This window comes from Cyprinodon tularosa, unplaced genomic scaffold, assembly GCF_016077235.1.
Source record: "Cyprinodon tularosa strain WSP-4 unplaced genomic scaffold, ASM1607723v1 ctg533, whole genome shotgun sequence".
Lineage (NCBI taxonomy): Eukaryota > Metazoa > Chordata > Actinopteri > Cyprinodontiformes > Cyprinodontidae > Cyprinodon > Cyprinodon tularosa.
The window spans coordinates 628522-655019 of NW_024039267.1; the positions used below are offsets into that span (position 1 = coordinate 628522).

Consider the following 26498-nt stretch of genomic DNA (forward strand, 5'->3'; position numbering starts at 1 on the left):
CAGATTAATTATAAGGTGTCAGCTGGGGGTGGAGTGATCAGTAGTAACGTTTAAAACCAGATCAGCTTCTGAAAGGGAAATATGTGACTGAATGTGTTTGACCGCCCTGTTTTTTTATTTCTACTGCTGATTTCTTACAATTTCTCCCTGCAGATGGGACTCTAAACTTATATAAATTAAATACATTCTGTTTATTAAACAAGGTTATATTCTAACTATAGATGCCATGAATTTGTATCTGGAATGAATTTAAAATATGGATTTGGACTGAATTTAATTAGAAATAAATCTGGTTTGCCCTCTCTGCAAATTCATTTATTGGTTAAATGAATTTGGTTTGAATGCTGAAAAAATATTTAAACTATCCTCATAAGAATGATCAGCAGTAATATTGATATTGTTCAGGTGTTAATGTTTAAAAAATCAAAGGAAAGCTCAAAGAGACGCAAAAATTTAAAATTGTCTGAAAACAAGATTAAAACACTAAATCTAAGTGAAAGGGTGCTAAAAACAGGTAAAATTATCTGAATTAAGATTATAGTGTAAAATTCTTCATTTAGAATAAAAAATTAACTCTTAAAACAAGAACAATTATCTTTCACCTGCACATACAAGATTTTTTCTAGGTAAAAACCAAATAATTAGAATTACATAAGAGAAAGGGACGAAGGAAAGGAACAAGTCAGTAGCTGAAAAAGGGATGGATGATGGAGAATTATAAATACTTTGATGTAAGGAGGCAAAAAGACAAAAAATAAAATCATACTCAATAAATCTAAATAATATAGAAAGTTTATCGATTTCAGTAACTTGCTTCTCTACTAATCTAAAACAAGTAAAATATCTTCAAATAAGTGTATTTTCCCTTAATTTGAGCAGGTAAATAAGATGATCTGCCAGGGAAATTACTATTTTTGCCCTTAAAGTTAGAAAATTGGATATGATGCACTCAAAATCAGATTATGTGTGGGTTTTTTTTTAATTAAACATAGGTCATGTTATTTCACTAGCAAACTTTTTTAATTACCTTCTCAATTCAGGTAGAAATACATTTCTTTCTAATTGGATTTTTTTTTTTTTGTAGTGAAGGTGACCAAAAAGTATCTACATAGACTGCAAAACATATTTGAATTCAGAAATCTTGACTTGAGAGAGATGTATCGTAAGACATGATGTATTGGCTCTAACATCTCCATGCTGTTTTAAAAAAATGTTGGTATCTGCTGTATAATAGAGATGAAACAGAGAAAAATGTCAGAGGTAGGATTGATTCTCCAGCATAGAGAAAGAAAGGGATATCAGTATAATATTGGTCTTTACAGCCATATTTATATTAGACATGGAGCAACAAACTGTTTTACCACAAATATTCATCCACAAATATTAAAAATTTTTCTCCATCTCGGACAAACTTGAGTCTGAATTGATTTGAAGCATCACAGATTTTTTGGTGGCTTTCTAAGAAAAAGTAAGTATTCAATGTTTGGGAATATAATAATATGGGAATAACTAATATCTCTCTGAGTCGGTAGGTTTCCCTAAATCCAACCTGAAATGTTTGAGTTACTTGTTGATCTTCAGCCTGTGGATGGGAGTAAATCTCAGATGTTCAGGTGTTGATGAGCCGCGGTGTGTTTTCGTTGCAGGATGACGTTCCCATCAAAGAGATCAGCATCACTCATCATGTGAAGGAGGGCTCTGAGAAGGCCGACCCGCGGCAGTTTGAGCTCCGGAAAGTCCTGGGTCAGGGTTCCTTTGGGAAGGTGAGTCAGTTCAGGCAGCATGATGTTCGTTGATATGGGCTTTATCTTCACTCAGCATCTCACTCCTGTGTGTGAGAGGCTCTTCAAGACCCCTTTTGTCCTTGTCTTTCTGGATGGATTCAGCTCTTTTTTGCTCTGTCTGCAGGTGTTTTTGGTGAGGAAGGTCACAGGACCGGACGCAGGTCAGCTTTATGCCATGAAGGTCCTGAAGAAAGCCACGCTGAAAGGTTAACCATCCAGAATCTCCTTCTTTCTGCTCCCTTTTTAAAATCTACAAAAAAACTGCATCCTGGTGTACATGATCTGTCACAAGCAGTGATGGGAGTAACGGCGTTACCTTTTTTTACCAATGAGTAATCTAACTAATTACTTTGACTGTAACTATAATGCAGTTACCATTGCAGAAACCCCGTTACTGCGCGTTACTCAGGTCGCACAATGAACCTTTTTTCATGATAGGAGTCGTGCGCGCCTTGCCGTGAGAGATAGGAGGATGAGAATGGCTGATGTATAGTGAGATTCCGTCTGTCAGTTGGGTAGGTGGGTGTTTCTGCTGGTGGGTGTTAACGTACAGCACACACAGAGAGATGGAGAGTGAGGAGGACTCCTGCAGCAAAACAATGTTTTCCTGATGGAAATACCGGTGTTACGTAGAGCTGCGTTTCCCCATCACATACGGTTTCCCCTGCATCTCCGCACAGCGCAGGCGGCACGGTTCACCGCGCAAGCGTCAGGAAACGCGCATGCTCGCTAAAGGCGCGTAACAGTCGCCCTGTGCTCGCGTCACAGGAGAACTATGGAGAGCGTGAACGATCAAATGATAGCCTATATGAAGAAAGGGAGAAATCGGGACGGACTGACGTTGCAGTATCTATAACAACCCAGACACAGAGGATTTCAGATATCCCCAGTTATTAATTTCATACACTCACCAGATCTGAATGCCCTGTTAAAAAACTTCACACCCATGAGTAGAGGTAATGCAGTGTGATGATATTTACACCGCATCAGATGGCGTTCACCCCATGTTAAGCAGGGGGAACGCCATCTGACGGGGTTTGGCCGAATTTAGGTGTACAAGCTGACATATAACTAACTGGCCTGCATGAGATAACAAAAAAAACCCACAGTTTTAAAGACAGGATTTTTTTTTTTAAATAGAAATTTTCTAACCTTTAAGACAATATAGTCTGATAAAGAGTACATTTTTATACATGTTTAAGCCAGAATGATTTGACATTAAAATATAATTTCCCTATGACTTTAGGAACTGTTGGTTTGGTCTGTTGGGTGTTTCCATGTTATGAATTATCCGGCTCCAATAAAGCTGATTAAAATGTTCCCAGTGAAACGAGCCTTTTTGCTTTCAGAAATATGTTTATTTCTGTGGATTCTCAGACGTCATCTCCAAAAATGGAAGTTCACACTTTAACAAGAGATGGATAAAAAGAGCAAGGGAGGTGTGCAGAGAGAAGAGAGAAATAAATCCCTGAAAGGAGGTTCTGCTCCAACCAAACACCATCTGCTGGTGGAGCTGCAGCAGCTCCATCCAGCCTGATTCATGCTCTCTTGTTTGTTTTAGTTTTGCTCTGCTCGTTCTTCAGCGGCCCATCCTATAACCCCGTCTGCCAAACGACAGCCAAATAGGGAGAGCTGCTGTATGCCTTGGCTTTAACTCTGCTTTATCTGAGGATTTTTATGTTTTCCAGTTCGTGACCGGGTCAGAACGAAGATGGAGAGGGACATCCTGGTGGAGGTCAACCACCCCTTCATCGTCAAGCTGCATTATGGTGAGTCAGCCAGTAGGAGAGCTCTGTCATTGGTCTATCAGCCAATCAGGGAAGCCTTTACATCTCTGATGTTTGTCCTCTGCAGCATTTCAGACAGAAGGGAAGCTGTACCTCATCCTGGATTTCCTCAGAGGAGGAGACCTCTTCACTCGCCTCTCCAAGGAGGTAAACGTTCAGTGTGGAGTCAGGTCACAGAAGCATCTCCCCAGATTCATTTTTTTTTATTTAATGCTAGCTATTAAAAGCTGTCTGTGAAAACTAAGCACACCCCAGCTGCTTTTAGTTCCTCCAATAGTTATAGTTTTCTGTCTGACTTTATTCTCGCCCGCTCTCCATCTTTTTTTCTGCTCCCTCCTTTTGGCACAGCTTGAGGCTTCGTCCCCAGAGGTCTGGACTTTGACTAGACCACTTCAGGACCTTCATTCTTTTAGATTAGCGGCTGTTTTTGGGATCATAGTTCTGCTGGTGAACCAGTTTGGTTTAAATTAACATTTGACTCCAAATTACACCGGTTTCCAGAGGAGATCATGCTCCACCCAGTAAATGCAAAGCATCACCCATCCACCTCAGTGTGTTAGTCAGTGTGAGGTGTTTAGTTTCCTTCAGACATGCTGCTGTAAATTATCTTCGTTTCCACCTTCAGCTCCTCCAATCCTCGATACGTCTTCAGTCTTCCCCTAAAGCTCCCATGGTGACCTTTAACCTTGAGCCTGCTAACTGAGCCCTGCAGAGTCACAGATGGAGCTCTTGGGTTTTCTATACTTTCTCAGAGCTTTATGCTCTGACTTTTAGCAGAATCATCATGGACTTTCCTTCCTGAGAAGATGGACTTTACGGACGGGCAGCATCAGTTGCCTCTCCGTTCTGGCAGAGTGCTATCTGACCTAGCAGCCATTTTTTTTCCTCTTAAATCTTTTTTTTAGCATGTGGAGAAGTGCCTTCACATTTTTGTTCTCATTAAATTTAATTCAATTAAAAAACACTTTATTGATTCAAAGGTAAATTAATAGAGAAATTCTTTAAAGAAGAATATCAGAATGAAGCTAGCAGAGCTACTCCGACCTGCAGCCACTTTAACAGTACCATTCTAGGATATGTGTAAAATAATGTTATAAACGGACGCCATGCAATTTTTAAACATGGTTTTTTATTTATTTTTTGGAGAAAAGTGTTTCTCTTCCGTCCCTTTTTGGACAGAGAAGCATCAGATTGATGGATTTCCCTTATTTGCCTTATTGTTTGAAGTTTAAATTACATTTATCATCCTCAAAAAGCTCTGGAACCAGTTTACAGGATCTGATGTCTAACCTGGTTTGTCCTGCAGGTGATGTTCACAGAGGAAGATGTGAAGTTCTACCTAGCAGAGCTCGCTCTGGCCCTGGATCACCTTCACGGCCTCGGCATTATTTACAGAGACCTGAAGCCTGAGAAGTATGTGAACTCACACATTCATCTTTACATTGACTTCCATTAATTTTCCATGGTTTTCTATGGATCAGCCTTAAACCCGACCATTAGCACTACCCAGAGATGGCAAAAGTACTCACTTTCCGTACTTGAGTAAAAGTACAGATACTTGTGTTAAAAAATACTCTGGTAAAAGTGGAAGTACTGATTAAACTTCTTTACTCAAGTAAAAGTAACAAAGTACAGGCTTGTAAATTTACTTAAAGTATAAAAGTAAAAGTAGAAACCACTTTTTTCATGCCGTTGCCTACATTTTAAATGGATGTCTGCCAATAGGACTAGATCTCCGTTGTGTTCATTTTCAATCATCTCGTCGTCCATGCTACTATGCTAACGCCACCGCCACCAAGCTGCAATGATTTGCCGCCAATGAATACCGCCGAATCTGTCGATTCATCTTGTAGTGGTGCGTCAAATGCAATGTAGATTCCCATCCCATTAGATTGAATTTGGTATTGATGACGTGAAAAATAAGAACGGTAACTCCATTGAAATGATTCAAAACTAAAGTAACGAGCCAATTTTTAAAAATGTAAGGAGTAGAAAGTACAGATATTTGTGTAAAAATGTAAGGAGTAGAAGTAAAAAGTCGCCATGAAAATAAGTAGTAAAGTAAAAATATCAGAAAAATCTACTTGAGTACAGTAACGAAGTAGTAGTAGTCCCATCTCTGGCACTACTTAAACCAAATTATCACACCACAACCCAAAAAATGTAACCTTTTGTTCTTATTTGGTTTGTATGTTAGAAAAGTAGTCTAACATACAAACACTTTAGTTTCCCTCAGAGGCTTCTTTTATCTTTCATATGCACTGCAATAATTTGAAGAAACAAAAACTGCACTGAATGACCTTAAATGAACCTTTAGAGCTCTCTCATTGGTCTGCCTTTATCTGCGTTTTTCAATTGTTGTAAATAATCATCTGAATTTCTGTGGTCTGATAGAAACTGTGTTAACTCACAAGTTCAGATGACTGGGTTTGATGGGTGACGGTAGGAGGTAGCAGGAGATGCATAAATGTATTGGAGCTTTGTTAGCTGTTATGGTGGAGGAGGAGCTGAGTTGGCTCATCTGTGATCAAACCCTGGAATCATGAGCAAAAGAATGAGATCATGATGACAAGCCGTTAAAAATAAAAAGGTTTCCTGTGAGGTTGGAGGGATGAGTAATCAGCTAGTCAGTCGAGGAGGTCTTCCCTCCTATTAACCCTTACTGCCCCTGAAACACCTCTACATCCTGATGGTGTCTGTGGGGGTGGGGGTGGGGGGTGGGGGGGGGACACGCTTCTGGATAGAGATCCATCAGCATCCATCTCCAGATGGACACAACATCAGAGCCGCTGCAGCTGGAGATGAACAGAGGTCCTCATTGCTGTATTTAGCAGCAGATTCCTGTTTGAGATGATTCACATCGTGAAGCACCAGGGATTTGCTGGTTAAATAAAAATCCTTATTACCTTAAATATTTATGATTAGCAAAGAAACGGGTTGGGTTAATCTTTATAATCCAGCTGAGGAAGCATCCAGATCAGCCCTGATGTTTTCATATTGATCTGTTCTCAGAAGGAATTTTAAAGTTTTTCTGAGCTGAGCTGTCGGAGAGGAGGAGCCAGAGCTGATCTTTTCATTTAGCTACAGATGAAAGCATCTCAAACTGTCTCTGTTGTTTTCAGCATCCTGCTGGATGAGGCCGGACACATCAAGCTGACAGGTCTGTAATGTTTCACTCCTTCCTCTGTGTTTGACTCCATGTTTGTTGTCCTGCTGCTCATTCCAGCTCCTGCTTACATGTTTATCATCATCATCAGGGTTCCCGCTCTCCAGTCGGTTCTCTGTCAAAGTTGTTAGTTGATTCTTATTTATTTTTTCCTCTGCTTGTTTAGACTTCGGCCTCAGCAAGGAGTCGATAGACCACGAGAACAAAGCCTACTCCTTCTGTGGGACGGTGGAGTACATGGCCCCTGAGGTGGTGAACCGGCGAGGACACACGCACAGCGCCGACTGGTGGTCGTACGGCGTTCTCATGGTGAGAGCACTATGAAGCACAGTGAGCTGACCTTAGAATTAGATCTGAATCTGCTTTCCTTTTGTTAAACAGAAAAATAAACAATGAGTTTAGAGAATGATTCTTTTCAACCTTGTAAAGTTTTTTTATAGTTGACCTTTTTGACTACTTTTAAAAAAATATTATATGTTCTCCTTAATTTTTAAGCATAAAAAGTAAACCCTCTTTCCTTTTGTGGGGCTTATGTTTAAGAGTAAAAATGTTTTGATAAAACCCAAATTAACATAAAAATAATAAGAAAGCACTAATGATTCTACATTATTGTTATTTGTCTTATAAAGATGAACCCTATAGCAACGTATTAACTGCTTGCTGCTTTCATGGTATTTAAGAGGGAAAAAATGCAGCTAATTAAGAAATGTCTGGATTAGAGAGCAGGTGTTTGTGTTAACATAGAGCTGAGATAGAAAGACCACCATCAACATTAGAGAAACTGTTCTCCTTCCCCAGCAGCATGTGAGGGGATGACATTAGGAAGCAACCCGTAGTCTGTCGTTCAGCAGATAGAAATATTCAATTGAAATTAAAAAATCCTTCTGGGAAATCTACCAGGACGTCCATAAAAATGTATCCCAAGGTCAAGCATGAAGAAATGATGGGGGTCCAAAGCAGGGGTTCTGCAGGCCTCAGAGGTTAAAGGTCATGGCAGGAAAAACACAGGTTTTGGTTTCTTTGGTTTATTTAAAAAAGGAACTCACAAGAACACAACCAGTGTTTTCAAAGGTGCGTCTAAAGCAGAGCTCACGGATTAGCGGACCGCGGTCTGGATCCAGAACCACCTGCTGGCTAATCTGGACCCATAAAAAACATGAATAATTTACCACATGTTGTCTGCGACAGTGTCTAATTCCACTTGCGCCATTTCTCGTGTTAATACGGTAAAGCCCTCAAGAGCGTCCGGCGCCAGGCTGCACATTATAGGAATGATCCAATGAGCTGCTGTCAGTCTGGGTTGCTGCTGCTGCTACTTTTAGACACAGCAGGCAAACCTGTGGCAAGCCGGGCGATGGCAAAGAAGGAGAAGATGATGAGAAAAAGAGAGCAGAGAAAGTGTGGACTGCTGGAAGAACTGTAGTGAATTGGTGACAGAAAGGTGAAATGGTGCTCAAAGATGATCCTGCACATTTAGAGGATGTTTGGCTCAACCTGCTGCTGTGAAGCAGGATTCTCCACCATGAACAGAATCAAAAATAAACATGGATGCAGGATCAAAATGAGCTCCTTGATATGTGCTTTAGAATGACTTTGTCTCCATTCAAACCAGGTTTAAAGCCTTGCAGGGCAGCATAAAGCCCACTGCCAACATTAAGACAGGAAAAAATACACGGTCTGTTCAGGTATTTTATGAAATATATGAATCAGGAAATTGTCTACATACCAAACTGAACGATTGTTGTTCTCTACTTAAAAAACACATTAGATTTTAAAATGGAAAAAAAAAGTTTTTTTTATATATCTATATTTATTTATTTTTTTTCTAAGTCAATGTATAACATGGATGCATAAAACACTTTATTTCAGTATTAAATTCTGTTTATTATTAAAAATGTCTCTTGACCTTTACTGGTTGTTGATTTCTTTATTCGGATCCCACTGATTTTTTTACCCCTGGTCTAAATGAATCATAGTCTCCTCTTAATAGATGAGACCAAACTTAGACATGATACTGAAACACAGCGGTGGAGGTATAATCCTCTGGGCCTGATTAGACCATCCAGCCAGCAGGTCAACCATGATCTCTTCTGTATATCCATGCCAAGCTCAGATCAGCTCAGTAGCCTAATCAAAGTCCTCTTCATGTCATGATAGAACTGAAAGAAGGAGAACTTTCTTTTCCTCATAGAACCAAACCTAACCAAAAGTTTGTTCTCTACAACTTTTTGTCTGTTAAAACTTCTTAGAAATCCAAATAAACAATGTTTGGATGATAAAGCCTGTGTTTACTTTCCATAATAATATAATATATATGATAATGCTTGATTTTTTTCTTCTCTGGACTTCCTCACCAAATTTAGAGATTAGGGTGAGTTAAAAATAGATTTAATGACAGTGAAACACCCGATAACTCTGATGGGAATGCTGTTTCTGTTTGTTTTCTCAGTTTGAGATGCTGACCGGAACGCTGCCTTTCCAAGGCAAAGACCGGAAGGAGACGATGACGATGATCCTCAAGTAAGTCACTTTGCTATCTATCTACTTTGCTATCTAACGGCTTTTATTACAGCTCAGGGTGCATCAGAGATGGAGATGGGGGTGTTTATCAGTGGACAGACTGAAGAGTGAAGCAGTAGAAGCTGAAGTGAAAGAGCGAACGTGTTCATGTTTGAGTCTGTGAACAAAAACCCTTTGAAAGGAAACATTAACCTCCACTGCTTCCTCCGACTCTCTTTCAGTCTCTGTGCAGGAAAACGCTGAGCAGACTCTGCAGAGTGCTGACGCTACTTCCTGTGCAACAGCCCCAGATTATAGTCTAGGCTTTCTCATGCTTCACTGTGGACATTCAATACGTTTCCCTCTTTGATCCTGTTTCCCTTCGCAGAGCTAAGCTGGGAATGCCACAGTTCCTCAGCTCGGAAGCTCAGAGTCTCCTCAGGAACCTGTTCAAACGCAACCCTGCAAACAGACTGGGTAAGACATTTTTGCATGAAGCATGCTGAGGGGAGCGGGACGGGCAGGAACAAAACGGCCAAACACGCTATCATGAAACTGCTACCAGAGCATAGAGGATGAAAAAAATCCTCACTTCAAAGCCTCCCAGATGTTAAGATTTTATTAAACACACCTGAAGCTGAGCTGGAGGTTCTGTGTGGGAAAACTATGTACTGCAAAAACCTAGGAATAGGTTAAATGTCTTAAATTTAGTGTATTTAACCTTAATTTGAGGAGGTAAATAAGATGATGTGCCAATGGAATAAGTATTTTTACTCCTAAAATAAGATAATTAGATAATATGCACTTGATATAAAACAATACAATTATTTTTTCTTATTTTAAATGTAAATTATCTTCTTCCATTGACAAAGTGTCTCACTTACATCCTTAATTCAAGAAAAAATGCACTTATTTTAAGAAAACATGACTTATTTAGATTTCAATGTTTTGCAGTGTGGTCAGCTTTACTGCTTATGTTTAGGTGAAAAAATAGAATATAGTTAATAATCACTTTTCTAAATAGCTGATTAGTTGGAGCCCGTTTTATAGGAGCTGGAGTTTGTTGGCCTGCAGCACGCAGGTGTGTTTAAAAAAAACAACAACTCTCGCTCATCAATATGTAGAAAGTTATAAGGCCACATCCAAACTATCTGAAGACCATTATCCTATAGGGACACCGTATGTAGGATTAGAATCACACTTCTCCTTCTCTCTATGAATTATGGCTTATACTCGCTAACATTATAAAGTGTAATTTACCACTACAACTTCTGGTCTGTGGTCCGCCCTAGCTTGCTTACTCTACTTCCTGTTTATCACAGCCAAGCGTATGATCTATGATGACATTATGCTTTGCATCGCCTCATTAATTCGCTCCAATGGAAACACGTCTAATTTGCATTTTCTTTTTTCCGACGTTTTAAAATTCACATCACATTTGAAAGGAAGAACGGCCAGTGGAAAACCCAGCAGATCCAAAGAGATGGACAAAACCAAGCTCTAGAAGGTTAAAGGTCATGGCAGAAGACCTAGCAAGAAATTGAACTAGCCTGATGTGGAAGGAAAAAGCTCACCATCTCCATAAATATGATGGTATTATTACAATTCTGCTGAAATAAGCATAGGACTTTAGAACAGTTAAAATGTCTGGCTGTACAAATAGGTGAGCATGGGGTGGAGGTTTTATGGTATGGGCTAGTTATACCCCCAAAAGAGCCTGGTCACCTTCCAGTACTGTCTTTCAAAGTATTCCTTTGATAAACTGAGATCTACAGGTGTTGTTGGCCTAGTTGAACTCCACCAATCTGATCCAAATATTGTGGTTGAAACCAAAGTCTGCAGAACTACGTAACCTGCAGCAGGATCCAAGATAAAACTAATTAGTTATTGCTGCTGAAGGAGTCCCTCAGGGTTTGATGGACTTTCATTGTTCCACTGTTTTGGCTTAATCTCCGGTTAATTAAATTATTTGTGTGTCTGTTTCCAGGTTAGATTAAAATCATTTTATAATCTGCAAAGGATGCGATCAGTTTGATTATGACCTGAAACATAAAACCCTGGAACTCTTTTTTTGCAGGCGCAGGACCAGACGGTGTGGAGGAGATCAAGAGGCATTCGTTCTTCGCCAGAATCGACTGGAATGTGAGTTTCTGTAGAAACCAGCACCGACAGCAAACATCTCTAAGGTCTTTTTGTGGTTCTGGCTGAAGTTTCCCAATGTCTCTCCTCCCTGAAGAAACTGTTCCGCAGAGAGATAGCACCTCCTTTCAAACCAGCTGCAGGACGACCTGACGACACTTTCTATTTTGATCCCGAGTTCACAGCTAAAACACCCCGAGGTACGCGCTTTCCCTCCTCTGATGAGAGCTGAGCCACTTTCTCTGTGAAACCTTTTTCCATTGAGTGCTGACTTTTCCTATGTCTGCCTCAGACTCGCCAGGCGTCCCTCCCAGCGCCAACGCCCATCAGCTCTTCAGAGGGTTCAGCTTTGTGGCCATAACAGAGGAAGAGACGCAGCCGCTGCCTAATACTATGGTTCAGGTGTGTACACACGCTCTGCCGCTCGGTTCAGAGGCAGAATTAATCAGATCATCTGAGTCAAACCTCAGCAGGCAGAGATTACACCAGAGGGAGGCTGAACTACGTTAGAAACTTTACCAGCCTTGGTAGATGAAAGCAGCAGAGGGAGAGGGCAGATTGTTACCCAGAAATCATTCATCTTGTAGGGTTAAACTCTAAAAGGCAAAGAGCAGTGGCGGCTGGTGGAGTTTTCTCCAGGGGGGGGATATAAATTATAAATAGACGTTTACCGAAAACCGATCAAACATATACTAATAATACTACTAATTCCAGGAGCCCCGAAGCCATTCATTTTGGCAATGCTGATTGTCCAAATATTTATTAATTTTACCTAGCAACATTATACGATTGGTTATTACGCTACAATTCAGCAGGGCTTTGAATGAGCGCCCAAGAAGCGAACTAAAACGTTCTGTTGGTGGAAATGCACTGTTGAATGACAGTCAATTGGTAGAAGTGCTGTTTTAATAATTCATATTACATGTAGCCACATTCTATTAGGTAAAAATAACATTTGTTAAAATCTGTGTATATTATGACTTTTCCCCTTCACGTCTAGTGAAGGCTGTGCCCGAGCGCCCCCTATGGGCAAGCCGCCACTGGCAAGGAGATTTGTTTTCTGTAGCATCCGTCCTACATTAGGCGGTCCATAGTGCTGTACAGGACATCAAAGGGAGGATGGAAAGAAAGGAACAAAGCATAAAAGGAAATGATGTTTAATCACGTATAATGGAGGTATGATAAATATTTCAAACAGCTCTGAAGTTCAGTTCTTTGATCAAAGGATCCTGGAAACAGCCTGTCTGGGGTTTTAGAAACTAGATCCTATCTCTGCTTGTTTAGTTCTGGTTCTGGAAACACTGGGTTAGCAGGACTCTGAAAGCCTGATGGGTCTGATTGGTTCAGACTTAGAAAAGTATTCTGGCCTAATTCCCATTTAGTGCTTTAAAGGGATACACGGCTAGTTAAAACAGGTTTTAATTTTCCTATTAAGTTAAAAATAGCAGTTATTGAGATAATAAGAAATAATATTTCCTTTGTAATATTTTTTTACTCATAAAAGTCGCCATTTGTTCACCTACAACAAACTGATGTAGGTGAAACACAGGAAGGCTAACATTAGCAGAGCTGTTTTTATCGTATTGTTTTGTGCAAATGTAAACAATGCGGAACTGCATCGCTGTGTCAAAGTTTTTGTGAGCAATTATACGTGAGATATTTGTAGAAACAAACAAATGTCATCGGCTTGCAACCTGACATTTACTATATTAGCTAGCGCTTACGCACTAGCAGTAGCTAATGGGAAATCAAAATGAAATCGGAAGATAATGGACGACTCTTTAAAGTGATAGTGAAGCATATTTCAGTTGTTGTTACTCATCCTTTTAATATTTCTAAGAAAATGTTTTTATCCTGATGCTAATTGTAAACGACCTCAGTTAGTAACTGTAGAGCCACTTTCTCATTCAAAGTAGCGCATTATCCATGTTTTTCAACCAATGATCGACCTGCTAACAATCGCCATTTGGCTCCCTCCCAATGGCAAAGAAAGCCGAGTCTAACCCCTCCCTGGCAAACTGCATGGCCTCTGTATCCCCACAGCTACGTGTCTGGTGACAAGAAAATAAACATTTTACTAATAAATTCTGCTGCTACAACTTATCATGGATCCCTTGAAAGAGCTGTGGGAGAACTTTAACATCTACTCTGGTTCAGATGTGATTCAGTCTATGGTATTTTCCTGCTTCGGTTGACAAATGGACAGAAACCCTATTTGGAATTTAACCTAAATCTGCAGCATAAAGATGAGGCGCTCGCCTCTCTGTAGGGAATATTAACCTTTTTAAGTTGGTGCAAACATTCCTAAAACTTTTCACATATTACATTTTCCTTCCCACAATCGGCAGATGTATAAAGTGATGTATTCCTTATCTTTTTGTAATTTGCATGTTTGGTTGTTTTTTCGTAGCAGCTTCACAGAAGTACATCCCAGTACTCAGACACCTATGACATTAAAGAGGACATTGGCGTGGGCTCCTACTCCATCTGCAAGCGCTGCATCAACAAAGTGACGGGCATGGAGTACGCTGTGAAGGTAACTCCACCACCAAACACCAACACCAAACACAAACACCTGCTTTTCAACACTAGGGGTCCAACATGTGCTCCAAGCAAACGAGTTTGGGTCCAGAATCTGGATGAAAGTCTTGCCCTGTGGTGGTCCGTCCAGTAATGCACAAGGACAAAGGCATATAAAAAAGTATTTTCTATTTATTTCCAAAAAATTCTTCACAAAAGGACTTACATCAAATCTAAAAAAATATACCAAAATGTGTGCAAAAGAAAATCAAATAAGGCATACCTAACTCAGGATAACAAACCAAAAAAACTGAACTCACACAATGACCACACAGGGGAATTTATACATAAAGGCTAGCCTACCCAAACGAGGAGGGGGTGGGAGATGAGACAAAGACAAACAATGCATAAACATAAATAACTAATTCAAACCAACACCTTTTGACTACAACACAACTATCAAAAGAAAACAACGTAAAACCAAAAATGTTTTAACAGTTATGCCATAAGTGGAGAGAGAGAAGCATACTCTAAAACCAGTCCCCTGCTTCCAGCAGCCTGATGGTACGTCCCACTTCCTGGTTTGCCTTTCAACCAGTCCTCTCCACTCAGCCAGTCCTTCAAACTCGGCAAAGAAAAGTAGTTAATTCAAATAAACAAAAGGTGTTTACTAAATGTGTGCACCCATAATAGTAAACAACCTAATGCCAAAAAAACACCACAAAAGTGAAATTATAAATGTATTGTGTGAAGACCTTTAAATAAATAAATGAATACTAACACTGAGGAAAAGATGGAGGAACCTCCACATGCCCCAATATTCTCTCAAGACCCCAAGGTCTCCAGATCCATTAAAGGGGTGTGGACCGGACAGAGAGAGGGTTCACCCTGGACAGGTCTGCCGTCCGAAACCTGAGGGAAATTTAAACAGATCAATCCAACTAACAGGTTTCTGGAATGATGGATGAAGTAGGAGTACCCAGTGAGAACCCATGCATGTATAGAGAGAACCTATAAACAATATACAGCAAGATCTCTGCCTGGGATTTGAACCGACATTCTATCAAGGCAGCTGTGCAGTTTGTTTCATAGCAATTCTTCTTTGTTCCAGTTTTATTGTAGAAATATTAAGTTAAACTGAGAAAGGATTTTGTTACAGATCATCAACAAGGCCAAGAGAGACCCTACAGAGGAGGTGGAGATCCTACTGAGATATGGTCAGCATCCTAACATCATCACCCTGAAGGACGTGAGTCACGCTGAGTTTTTACTGGTTTGATAGGATGTATGGCTGTGAATGGGTATAAAAGGTTCTGGTTCTTCTCTGATTGGACCGATCTGGGACGTCTTATGTTGATATGGAGAAAAAGGCTCAGAGTGATAAACTGTGGAGCAAGAGAAAATTTTATTAATGGATTTAAAAAGAGAGGAGTGGTAAAAAAGTATGGATGGATAACTCTTTATACATATACATTATTTTTCCTTTTAAAGTGTAAAAACCTTAATTGATCTTAGTGTAAATCCCCCTGAGTGTTAAACGTTTCATCCTGAGTTTGGTTTTAATTCAGTCTTCCCTTATCCTCCAGGTAAAAATCCTTAAAGCCTGAACAGCAGATTTCCAGGATCAAACTTGCCTTGTGAATTAATCTAATCGGTTAGAACAGTTTGGGATTCCTAGTTAGCCTCCTAATGCTAAAGTTGAGTCTAATTTTCCAGAATGTCTGCAGGGTTTATTAGAGTGAGTCATGAAGGGTCACCTTCACACCACAGGGTCATGCTGCATATGAAGCAAGCGTGTGCGTCTTAGAAAAACAAAAACTTCCTGCTCCGATTTAGTTTTTTTACTGTCTTAGTTGTGACTCATTGCTGATTAGAGGTAAAAATACCGCCTGCTGCCCACTCTTCCTTCTCTTCCGCTGATAACAGTTTAATTTCCTTTTAGGTTTTAGATCGGTTTCTCCTCTTACCTTGATGACTTAAGTTGTTTTTTTTTGTATTCAAAACATCTGGTGTTTTCAGGGAAACAGTTTTTTACAAACCTTGCTGTATGAATGAGTAAATGATTTTAGAGAAATGATTCATCTGTTGAAGACCTTCTGATGAGCGCGTGGGTTGTCTGATTCCTGTAGGTGTATGACGACGGCCGCTCGGTGTTCCTGGTGACGGAGCTGATGAAAGGAGGCGAGCTTCTGGACAAAATCCTCCGGCAGAAGTTTTTCTCCGAGCGAGAGGCCAGCGCCGTGCTCTACACCATCACCAAGACCGTGGAGTATCTGCATGTGAACGGGGTAAACTTCCCTCATACTGGTGCAGATAACAGCAACAACAACATAACCCAGGAAGTTAATAATCTCTTCATGTTATTAATGACCTGAAAACTACACCAAACACAAACATCAAAGAAACATAAAAGATAAAACCAGCTTCAGTTTATTTTAGGGATGAAACATTTAATCGTAATCAATCGATTATTAATACAATTGTCATCTAATTCAAAAATCAAATCATTACTTACAGTATTGCTACACAGATTATATAACCTTTTATTTTCTTAAAGATTCAACAACTTACAGCACTAGTTAAGACAAAGCTACAAATATGAACTATAAAGAATGTATTCCTTAAAAAAAAGAATACATGTCATTTTCAATCAAGCAATCAATCAATTAACTTTATTGTCAACTTCATCACAATACATGACATACATTTGGGTGGGGGGGACTGAGAGTGGAAACGGATTTACTGAAACCATGCGTGCCACAGAACTCTGCCTTTGGCGCATTCTTATGGCTTCTTATGGCGTTCTTATGGCTTCTTATGGCGTTCTTATGGCTTCCCCAGGCGGTTACCTATAGCGCTGCCTTTTGTGCGTTCTTATGGCGTTCTTATGGCTTCCCCAGGCGGTTACCTATAGCGCTGCCTTTTGTGCGTTCTTATGGCTTCTTATGGCGTTCTTATGGCTTCCCCAGGCGGTTACCTATAGCGCTGCCTTTTGTGCGTTCTTATGGCGTTCTTATGGCTTCCCCAGGCGGTTACCTATAGCGCTGCCTTTTGTGCGTTCTTATGGCTTCTTATGGCGTTCTTATGGCTTCCCCAGGCGGTTACCTATAGCGCTGCCTTTTGTGCGTTCTTATGGCTTCTTATGGCGTTCTTATGGCTTCCCCAGGTGGTTACCTATAGCGCTGCCTTTTGCACGTTCTTAAGGCTTCCCCAGACGGTTACCTATAGCGCTGCCTTTTGCGCGTTCTTATGGCGTTCTTAAGGCTTCCCCAGACAGTTACCTATAGCGCTGCCTTTTGCGCGTTCTTATGGCGTTCTTAAGGCTTCCCCAGACAGTTACCTATAGCGCTGCCTTTTGTGCGTTCTTATGGCTTCTTATGGCGTTCTTATGGCTTCCCCAGGTGGTTACCTATAGCGCTGCCTTTTGCACGTTCTTAAGGTTTCCCCAGACGGTTACCTATAGCGCTGCCTTTTGCGCGTTCTTATGGCGTTCTTAAGGCTTCCCCAGACAGTTACCTATAGCGCTGCCTTTTGCGCGTTCTTATGGCGTTCTTATGGCTTCCCCAGGCGGTTACCTATAGCGCTACCTTTTGCGCGTTCTTATGGCTTCCCCAGGCGGTTACCTATAGCGCTGCCTTTTGCGCGTTCTTATGGCTTCCCCAGGCGGTTACCTATAGCGCTGCCTTTTGCGCGTTCTTATGGCGTTCTTAAGGCTTCCCCAGACGGTTACCTATAGCGCTGCCTTTTGCGCGTTCTTATGGCTTCCCCAGGCGGTTACCTATAGCGCTGCCTTTTGCGCGTTCTTATGGCTTCCCCAGGCGGTTACCTATAGCGCTGCCTTTTGCGCGTTCTTATGGCTTCCCCAGGCGGTTACCTATAGCGCTGCCTTTTGCGCGTTCTTATGGCGTTCTTAAGGCTTGCCCAGACGGTTACCTATAGCGCTGCCTTTTGCGCGTTCTTATGGCGTTCTTATGGCTTCCCCAGGCGGTTACCTATAGCGCTACCTTTTGCGCGTTCTTATGGCTTCCCCAGGCGGTTACCTATAGCGCTGCCTTTTGCGCGTTCTTATGGCTTCCCCAGGCGGTTACCTATAGCGCTGCCTTTTGCGCGTTCTTATGGCTTCCCCAGGCGGTTACCTATAGCGCTACCTTTTGCGCGTTCTTATGGCTTCCCCAGGCGTTTACCTATAGCGCTGCCTTTATCTCTGTAGAAAGATTGAAGCCACATTGGGGAAGAGAAGGGGAAAAAAAACATATTTCACACTTTATCCTTGACAGAATACAGTTTGAGATATCAAAATGTATCCATGAATAATTTAAATCTGTTATTTTTATAATACATTTAATATAATAAAAAATGATTACAGTGATATATTCGTATATTTTATATGTTCCAAATTTTAACTTCCTAAAAGTTTATATTTGATTAATTTCTATAAATCCAAATGTCACCATAAAGTACAGCACATAGGTTATTACGGTATTTTTCAGACTTTAGAGTGCACCTAAAAACAGAAACGTGCCTATATAAGCTGCACCGGGCTATAAGCCGCTGATATCCAACCAAGCCTGTAGGGGGAGCTCTATCCCCTGTGGTAGGGATGAAGAAGAATGCTAGCTCCCGTTAACTTCTTAGTAAGTAACCAAAACTTATTTGTATAGCACTTTTCACTGATGAAAATCAGTGTTTCACAGAAATAATGTAAAACAATAAAACAGTGTAGAACACAATGTCAACATTTAAAAAAAAAATGGAAACATTCCAGCAAAGCCGTAACTAACCACACGTCTAATCAAAAGCCTGCTAGCAGCGTCTTCAGTTGCTATTTAAAAGAATCAACAGAATTCACACAGCGAGAAAAATATGCAAAGCCTTCCACAGCCACAGCTGCCTGGAATGAACGATCCACTCTGGCTTTAAAACGAGTGTTTGGAGCTGCTAACAATGTTTGGCCCTTTGACCTCAGACTACGGGACGGAGTGTGGAGCTCTATCAGCCCAGAGATGTAGAGAGGAACTGACAGTGCAGGGCTCTAAAGTAAGAACAAGGATTTTAAATTGGATTCTATACTAGACTGTAGCTCTTACTGGTCCCTGCAGTAAGAGCTTCTACTGAAAGATGCTCTTTATTTCAGCTCTGCAGGAGTTCAGCCCAGTCTCCTCATTGGTTCAGCAGCTTTAATGAGGCAAATAAATATCAAAATATGTGAATTTGAGACCATTTGTTCGCCGTCGTGCCTGCTGCTATCAAGTTCTTGTGCTAAATAAAAATTAAGACCTTATTCTTTCATTCCCAACTTTGACTTCCCCCTCTGGCGGTTAGGAAAAATTCACAGAAACGTTGCACCTTCTCATAAACCGCATGGTTCAAAGCGAAAAAGTAGCGGCTTGTAGTCCAGAAAATATGGTATTATTAATATTATTATACTTTTTTTGAATTTTCCTTTAAATAGGAAACAAATAGGCTGCTGCCAAATAACACAAACCAGAGAAATAAATTCCTGATGTATGAAAGTTAAACATAAAAAAACAAAAAAGCAAAAACGATAAAACAACAAAGAGAACCCCCACCCCTGTCATTTAGTTTTATATTGTGGATATGTTTTCTTTGATTTCTTAATAAAGGTTTATTATTGTTTAAATTGAGACTCGTGTAACATTTATTATCTCAGTGTCATTTTTGTTATGTAAATGGAGGAAGACAAAGAAATATCTGCTTAACAAATGGCAGCATATTAAGAATTGGTTACCGGATGTAATAATTGGTATTGGTCTTAAAACTCCCATCGCTTAATTCATTTGCTCTTGAATATTAATATAAAACTACTATCAATATGTTGCATTACTACACTGTAATTTAGGTAAAATATGTTTTTCAAACCAGCAATACAATTATAGATTGGAACAGATGAAATAAAATCGGTTCTAAATGTTTAGAATCTAAATTAAATCAGTTCCTGTTGTTTGAGTTGTAGTTTTAACGGGACAAAGTCATACAAAGTTGAAGAGGTGGCAGTACTCTTTAAAAATTCTGTACATATTTATTGGTTCGACAAACAAAAGACGTTAAATTCAATGTAAATATGTTGTAAAAATGTTTATAGCTATTTTATCTGTTGTCTTTAATGAACGATCATAGCGTTTGATCATAAAGGCGCGCTGAGATTGTCACGTTACATAGCCTTTATCAGCAGACAAACTGGCTTTAAGCGGAGTTTCCTGTTTGTGCTGTTATGTTTTCTCACAGTGCTGATGCATCTACAGAACGAAGAGTGCAGAAGCTCTGTGATCCAGTGTCCGAGGAGACCAACCCCATTTTTCTTCTTCTGCTCTGTCTGCAGGTGGTGCACAGGGACTTGAAGCCCAGCAACATCCTGTACGTCGACGAGAGCGGGAACGCCGAGTCCATCCGGATCTGCGACTTTGGTTTTGCCAAACAACTGAGAGCAGAAAACGGCCTCCTCATGACGCCGTGTTATACCGCCAACTTCGTTGCTCCAGAGGTTTTTTTACCCTTACTTTGTTTATTCTTTATTTATTATTTTATTAGCAGGAAATAAAGCCATTTAGAAACAGCTGCTTTGCTGTTAAGTGAGAACAACTGGCGATGAAATCCAACTTTTTAAAAACATCTGAAAGTATAGTTTTGTTTTCTTGTGGCAGGTTCTGAAGAAGCAGGGTTATGATGCAGCCTGCGACATCTGGAGTCTGGGAGTCTTACTCTACACAATGCTAACAGGGTAGGTTTAACACATCAGAACATGTGTTTGTCTTCTAACATAGAAGCAACCCTGTTATGTCAATGCATGGATTTTCTGTACAGTTTCTGGGAATGATTTAACTTCATGTTTTAATATCTAAAACATAAAGTGGAGTAAAACATCTTTTTTTATGCAAATGAGTGAAGGCAAAAAATTCAATTCACTTTATTTATATAGCACCAATTCACAAAAGATTTCATCTCAAGGCACTTTATAGAGACAATTCAACCAGATCATACAGTCAAATTTTTAAGTTTTCTATTCTGAGGAAAACCAGCCAATTGCATCGACTGATTGACTCAAAGGCAATCCCTCACTCCAAGCATGCACACGGTTACAGTTGAAAGGAAAAACTCCCTTGTAGCAGAAAGAAACCTGGTTCCAGGAGAACCAGGATGGGTGTGAGCGGCCATCTGCACAGGCCGACTGGGGTTCAGGGAGACAGAAGCAGACAAAAACAAATGTGGAACAATCTTACAAAAACCTTCTAAGATCTTGTTTACTGTCCTTTTCATTAACTTGTTTCAACATAAAAACCCACCTTTTTACCTTGTATCCAGGATAATTTCTCAAGCAGGACTGAATAAAAACACATCTTTGGAAAAGATGACATGCATAGTGATCAACTTCAGCTTTACAGTATCTTAGCTACTTTTCCCCAAAGTTTAACATTAGACTTATTTCATCAAACCACTCAAACAGCAGTTCTGTAATTTATTTCCTTAAATGTGTGTCTTTTGTTTGTTCATATTTTAATAAAGCGTTCCTGATCAGTGGTGTTTAGTTATAAAAATCCTTTCAAGTTGTTTTTTTCTTTGGCTCCGTTTTTACCAACTTTCAGTCTCATACTTGAACATTTTTAAAGATTTTTTTTTCTTTTGGTTATGTTAAACCAGATTCCCTTATCCTGTAAATCTTTTTGAAAAATGTATGAGCTTCTAAACTCAATGGATGAACCATTTTTATTGGACACACAGCAGAAACATAACTATCAAAGGAGATCCTTAACAATATATTTTCAAACCGTTCCTTGTACCTTTCCAAAGATTACACAGTTGGACATAAAAACAAAAATTAAGATTTTTTACTTAAAAATCCGATTTCCCTGCAAACATTTGGCTAAAAACTGTCTTAATAAGCAGCTGAAGGAAGAAATGATCATGATCAATTTTTAAGCCTCAACAGCTAGCTTGGATTAGGCTTGTTTTCAACATATAAATTACCCTAATCTATATTTATTAAACTTCACATTGATGTAATCTTATTAAGAAAAACACATTTTGACTGTTGATGAAAGTCAAACTTTATTTATAAAGCATTGGTATGTTTTTACAGCCTATAGAGTTAGCTCCTTACTTGGGTCCTAAGCTAATGCTAATCATGACTACACTGTCGTTGTTGGCTGCTCAAAAAACTCCTTTTGATAGTAACCTTTAAAGAGAGTTAGAAAATGGCTTTGCTTAAGTTCATGTTAAATGTTTTTTTATTTATTAAATTTTTGTGAATTTTTTATTCATTTGAAATTACAGACCCGCCTGTGGCGAAGGTTAGCTACATGAGCTAGCGGCTACATGCCACCAACTTAGCTGCTTTGTATTGTTGACAGCTTTACTGAACAAAAAACCTAAATGAGCTTTGCTCACTACTTTTTGTGTATATTTGATGAACATTGACATTTACCAGACTTTGATACACGAGGCTGTTAATTAACTGTAATTGTTAGCAGCGTTTATCAAAGCTAATAATTAAACTCTATAAATATATAGAAAATATATATAGACAAATGTATATTTAGCGTCTTGAATATTCCAGATGTTGGATCTGGATATAATTATATTTTTTTCTTTTGTGCCTGCACAGTTTTACTCCTTTTGCTAATGGTCCGGAGGACACACCAGAGGAGATCCTTGCTCGTATCGGCAGTGGGAAGTTCTCGCTCACTGGAGGATACTGGAACTCTGTTTCTGCTGAAGCAAAGGTCTGAACTCTAAGGAATAATGGATGATTAAAGTAATCAATAAAAAGCTGTGTTTAGTAAAAGGTGCTTTGTTTTGTCTGTTAGGATCTTGTGTCTAAGATGCTGCATGTAGATCCCCATCAGAGACTGACTGCAGCTCAGGTCCTCAGACATCCCTGGGTGATGCACAGAGACCAGCTACCTAAATACACCCTGAACAGACAGGACGCGCCGCACCTCGTCAAGGTAACGGCCATCCGTCTATCTGTCAGCCGAACCACAGATCCATCCATTTCCCTGTGTCTGTCTGCCAGTTGACCTCCATTTTTCCATCTGTTCATCTTGTGACTCATCCGTCCATCGACCCATAGATCAGTACTTCCCTCCATCAGAACAGATGGAGCTTGTTGTCAGATTCAGGATAATTTTCTGCATGAACATGATGAACCTTTTCCTTTAAGCCGACAGAAAACTGGTTTATAGGAAGCAACTGTAGCAGACTGAGAAAATCAATGTGTTGAATAAAGTCTCCCCTCCCCCATGCAGGGTGCGATGGCAGCCACCTACTCAGCCCTGAACAGGAACGTCCCGCCGGTTCTGGAGCCGGTGGGCTGCTCCACTCTGGCCCAGCGGAGGGGGATGAAGAAGATCGCCTCCACTGCTCTTTGACTTTCTCCTCTTCCACCTCCTTTCAACTCTGACCTCGATCTGATCGTCACCGGACCTCCCCCCGCCTCTCCAGTCCACTCCGGTCCGGTTCGGTTGGACAGACTACTGATAGACCTGAGAGCCGCTAACGCCAAATAGAAGCACACCCCCCTCACCGCCCTGCCCCACACCTTAACGGGGTTTCCTCATCAGCTCCCTCCTGCTGTCTTCCCGTCTAGTCTCAGCTTTAACGTCACCAAGCGACAGCCGGGCCGAGCTGCTGCTGAAACCCGCCCACCCAGTTCCTGCTGCAAAGTTCTCCTGCAGCATTTCTGCTTAGGACAATCAGCGCTTCCTCGCCACACAGAGGCCGTGTCAGGAAAATGAAAGTATTTATTATCCTCAGATGGGGAAATCATAGGAACAAAGTAATGTAAGGTATGCATTTAAAGAGCTAGGATCATTGTTATCTGTGTAGTTGTAGAATCTGCATTTAAACCTCAAGTAGCCTCTGAGACGACGAGACGGACACGGTTCCGGATCCAGCTCAGGACGCGGCTGCTTGTACTTAAAAGGGAAAGAAAAAAAAGCTCATTAGAGCCAGAACGTTTAATGAGGAAAACACCTTTTTTTTCACCACTTTTTCATCATTTAGCAGAAACGGAGCAAAGAGTTTCATTCACCAATCAAAGCCTTTTGTTTCTAACATTTATCCTAAAATCAACTCTGGGAAAAACTCAGTAAAAGTTTGAATCCATGGAACCCACTAAAGAGTGAACCAGAAGGTTTATCCTTTATAATTACACATTGCTGCCCCCTAGTGAACGCAAATGGTATAACAACCTTTTTTTTTTTTCCTTTTTAGATTTTCTTTTTCTTTTTTTTTTGGTCCATTTTTGAAAAAGCTTGAACCCATATTTGTGACCTGATGTCATGAGCATGACTCTTTCCTGTCTAGGCTGGCCAGCAGAGGCTGGATTTAAATTTATGCAAATTAGGGAGATATTCAGTCAGCGGTGCTCAGTTTTTCCATTAAACTTTTGAGAACAAAAAAGTTTCAGGTAGTGATTTTGAAAAAAAAAAAATCATTCTTAGTTTTCTATTCATATCACATAAAAAACAGCAATACGGACTAAATGTTTGTTGGTTCATGCCATTTTTTTAAAGAGCTAATTAAACAAAATTAACTGATGAAGGCTAATGTTTATGAAGGACTCTCAGTGAATTTGATTCCAGATTAACTTTTTTTTTTTTTTCTCTCAGCATTGCAAAAATTTACCAAAAAACTTCACTCCACTGAGCTAACATGTTTATAAATGTTATAGTTTCTAACATAAGGTTTGCCTGGGTGTGATTTTATCACACAACATAGAACTCAAGCAATTTTCCAGAAATTTGAATTAAAATGACTTCCTGTCATGTAAAATGAATTTGTCCAATTGTATATATGTTTGTCCTCTTCAGCCCATTGTTTCTCGCACTGCTGCAGGACTTTAAGTTTGCAGTGGAGCCGCCTCAGAGCAAATAGACAAATAAACTAAAATTCCCTCCCATTAGATTTCACATGTAGGTTTGTATAAATCACTATACCTCCCAAATAATTAATTATGGACACATACAACTTCATGTGTGAGACGCCCAGAGGTTTGTGCTTTTTGCTATTAGCAGTTTTACCCAATGACTATATGTTTGACTCAGATTCCTGCTTGCATTTCCATCTGGCTCTGTGATACTGCGGCCTTCCCCTCCCTCGTGCTCTTCAGAAAAGGCGGGAATCTCCATAGTGACACGTGTTTGCAGGTTTTTCTCTTATTTTTTAATTATGGCTGCCCCCAGTTGACAGAATAGTTTCATTAAAACAAGTATTTTATCATTTCCTGACCGACTGAACGGATACAAACTGAGCACCGCTGATTTCCAACTGGCACCCTGTTTAAGTGGAAATAATTCAGGACTGGTTAGAGGAGTCTAACAACAGTTGGAAGAAGCCCCTCCCTCCAACAGTGAGAAGATAATTTGGTTATGTGTTTTGGGGCCTCCAACTTCCTTAAAGCTGGATTTCAGCCTTTTTTCTGTACGAGCCGTCTGTGCAGCAGCAGCACTGTAAATAGAAACACGATGGGTAACTCAGGTTTCTACCAATCAAAATGATGCATTATGCGTGTCCTGGAGGAAGGAGGCGCACGTGAAAAGCACAGGAGCGTGAGCAGAAGACACTTTTAATATCAGTGAGTTAAATTCAACCTATTTTAAGCTTCCATTGTGACTGTTTATCTTCTATAGTCTTAAAGAAAAGGACTTTTATGGGCTTCGTTCTAGAATGGAACTCTTGTTTATCTAATTTTACCTTCCTGTGATCTGTGTTCAGCTCCAGCATTTATAGCCTTGAAGATGATTGTGATCATCTGGCAGCAGACCCTTTAAAACTAAGCAGAAAAACAACTTTTAAACACATTCCAGCTGTTGGCATCATTCTGGAGGTCAAACCTTTTGCTGGCATCATGCATGCAACAGAAAACTAGTCAATGCAAATGGAAACTATTTCCATCTTTGCAGAAGAACCCACCAAAATACCCTGAACCGAACCTGAAATGTTCCTGTCCTTAAATCTTAATGCAGGTTTTTAGACTCTGCCACTGGGTTAATTCAAATCCAACCTTCAGCCTAGCCATCAGGGGCCGCTGCAGTTATTTAATTCAGCTGAAGCATTCTTTGACCAAATTGTTCAGTTTGAGCATTTATGATCTTTCAGGTTTGCTTCTTTTATCTGTGAAATTAATATTTGCATGAGTTCGCTTCTGGTAAAAAAAAAAAAAAAAGAATATATATATATATATATATATATATATATATATATATATATATATATATATATATATATATATATATATATATATCAATAGATGAAAGTGTGAAAAGTCAGAAACTGTAAACCTGAGACCCTGGAGGCCCCTTTTCACCACCAAAAAAAGAAACAAGTCAGATAAATAATATCAACATTAAATGACTCATTCTAAGGATATACCCATTTTAAAATTAAACATTGTCTTTTCTATTTCAATTTAGTAATAAATATTGCTATAAAATCTGACTTTTAGAAAATATTTTTTAAATTTGCCGTTTCCCATTTATTTAGGGACTTTTTCCATCATTGAACACAAATTCTATATCTTGTTTTTTCTATTTAACCTTTTTTTTCCTGGATGGTTTTTGCCTTTTTTCCACAATGACTGCAGAA

General features: G+C 39.8%; 1 protein-coding gene across 4 annotated transcripts in view; it reads left to right on the forward strand.

Moving 5' to 3' along the window:
* Window positions 1-26063, forward strand: part of rps6ka3b (ribosomal protein S6 kinase, polypeptide 3b) — a 100640-nt gene extending 74577 nt beyond the window's left edge. For 3 of the 4 annotated variants that reach the window (XM_038304439.1, XM_038304440.1, XM_038304437.1), the window contains 20 exons: window positions 1647-1763; window positions 1909-1990; window positions 3473-3553; window positions 3639-3718; window positions 4878-4984; window positions 6694-6731; window positions 6904-7046; window positions 9187-9257; window positions 9625-9713; window positions 11314-11378; window positions 11473-11575; window positions 11668-11777; window positions 13786-13911; window positions 15055-15144; window positions 16025-16183; window positions 20236-20397; window positions 20558-20634; window positions 22516-22633; window positions 22718-22858; window positions 23159-26063. In XM_038304439.1, coding sequence (XP_038160367.1) covers window positions 1647-1763; window positions 1909-1990; window positions 3473-3553; window positions 3639-3718; window positions 4878-4984; window positions 6694-6731; window positions 6904-7046; window positions 9187-9257; window positions 9625-9713; window positions 11314-11378; window positions 11473-11575; window positions 11668-11777; window positions 13786-13911; window positions 15055-15144; window positions 16025-16183; window positions 20236-20397; window positions 20558-20634; window positions 22516-22633; window positions 22718-22858; window positions 23159-23281 — 2082 coding nt within the window. In that variant the 3' untranslated portion in view covers window positions 23282-26063. The remainder of the gene's footprint in view (window positions 1-1646; window positions 1764-1908; window positions 1991-3472; window positions 3554-3638; window positions 3719-4877; window positions 4985-6693; window positions 6732-6903; window positions 7047-9186; window positions 9258-9624; window positions 9714-11313; window positions 11379-11472; window positions 11576-11667; window positions 11778-13785; window positions 13912-15054; window positions 15145-16024; window positions 16184-20235; window positions 20398-20557; window positions 20635-22515; window positions 22634-22717; window positions 22859-23158) is intronic. The other variant, XM_038304438.1, reaches the window with a different exon arrangement.
* The last annotated feature ends 435 nt before the right edge of the window (window positions 26064-26498 follow it).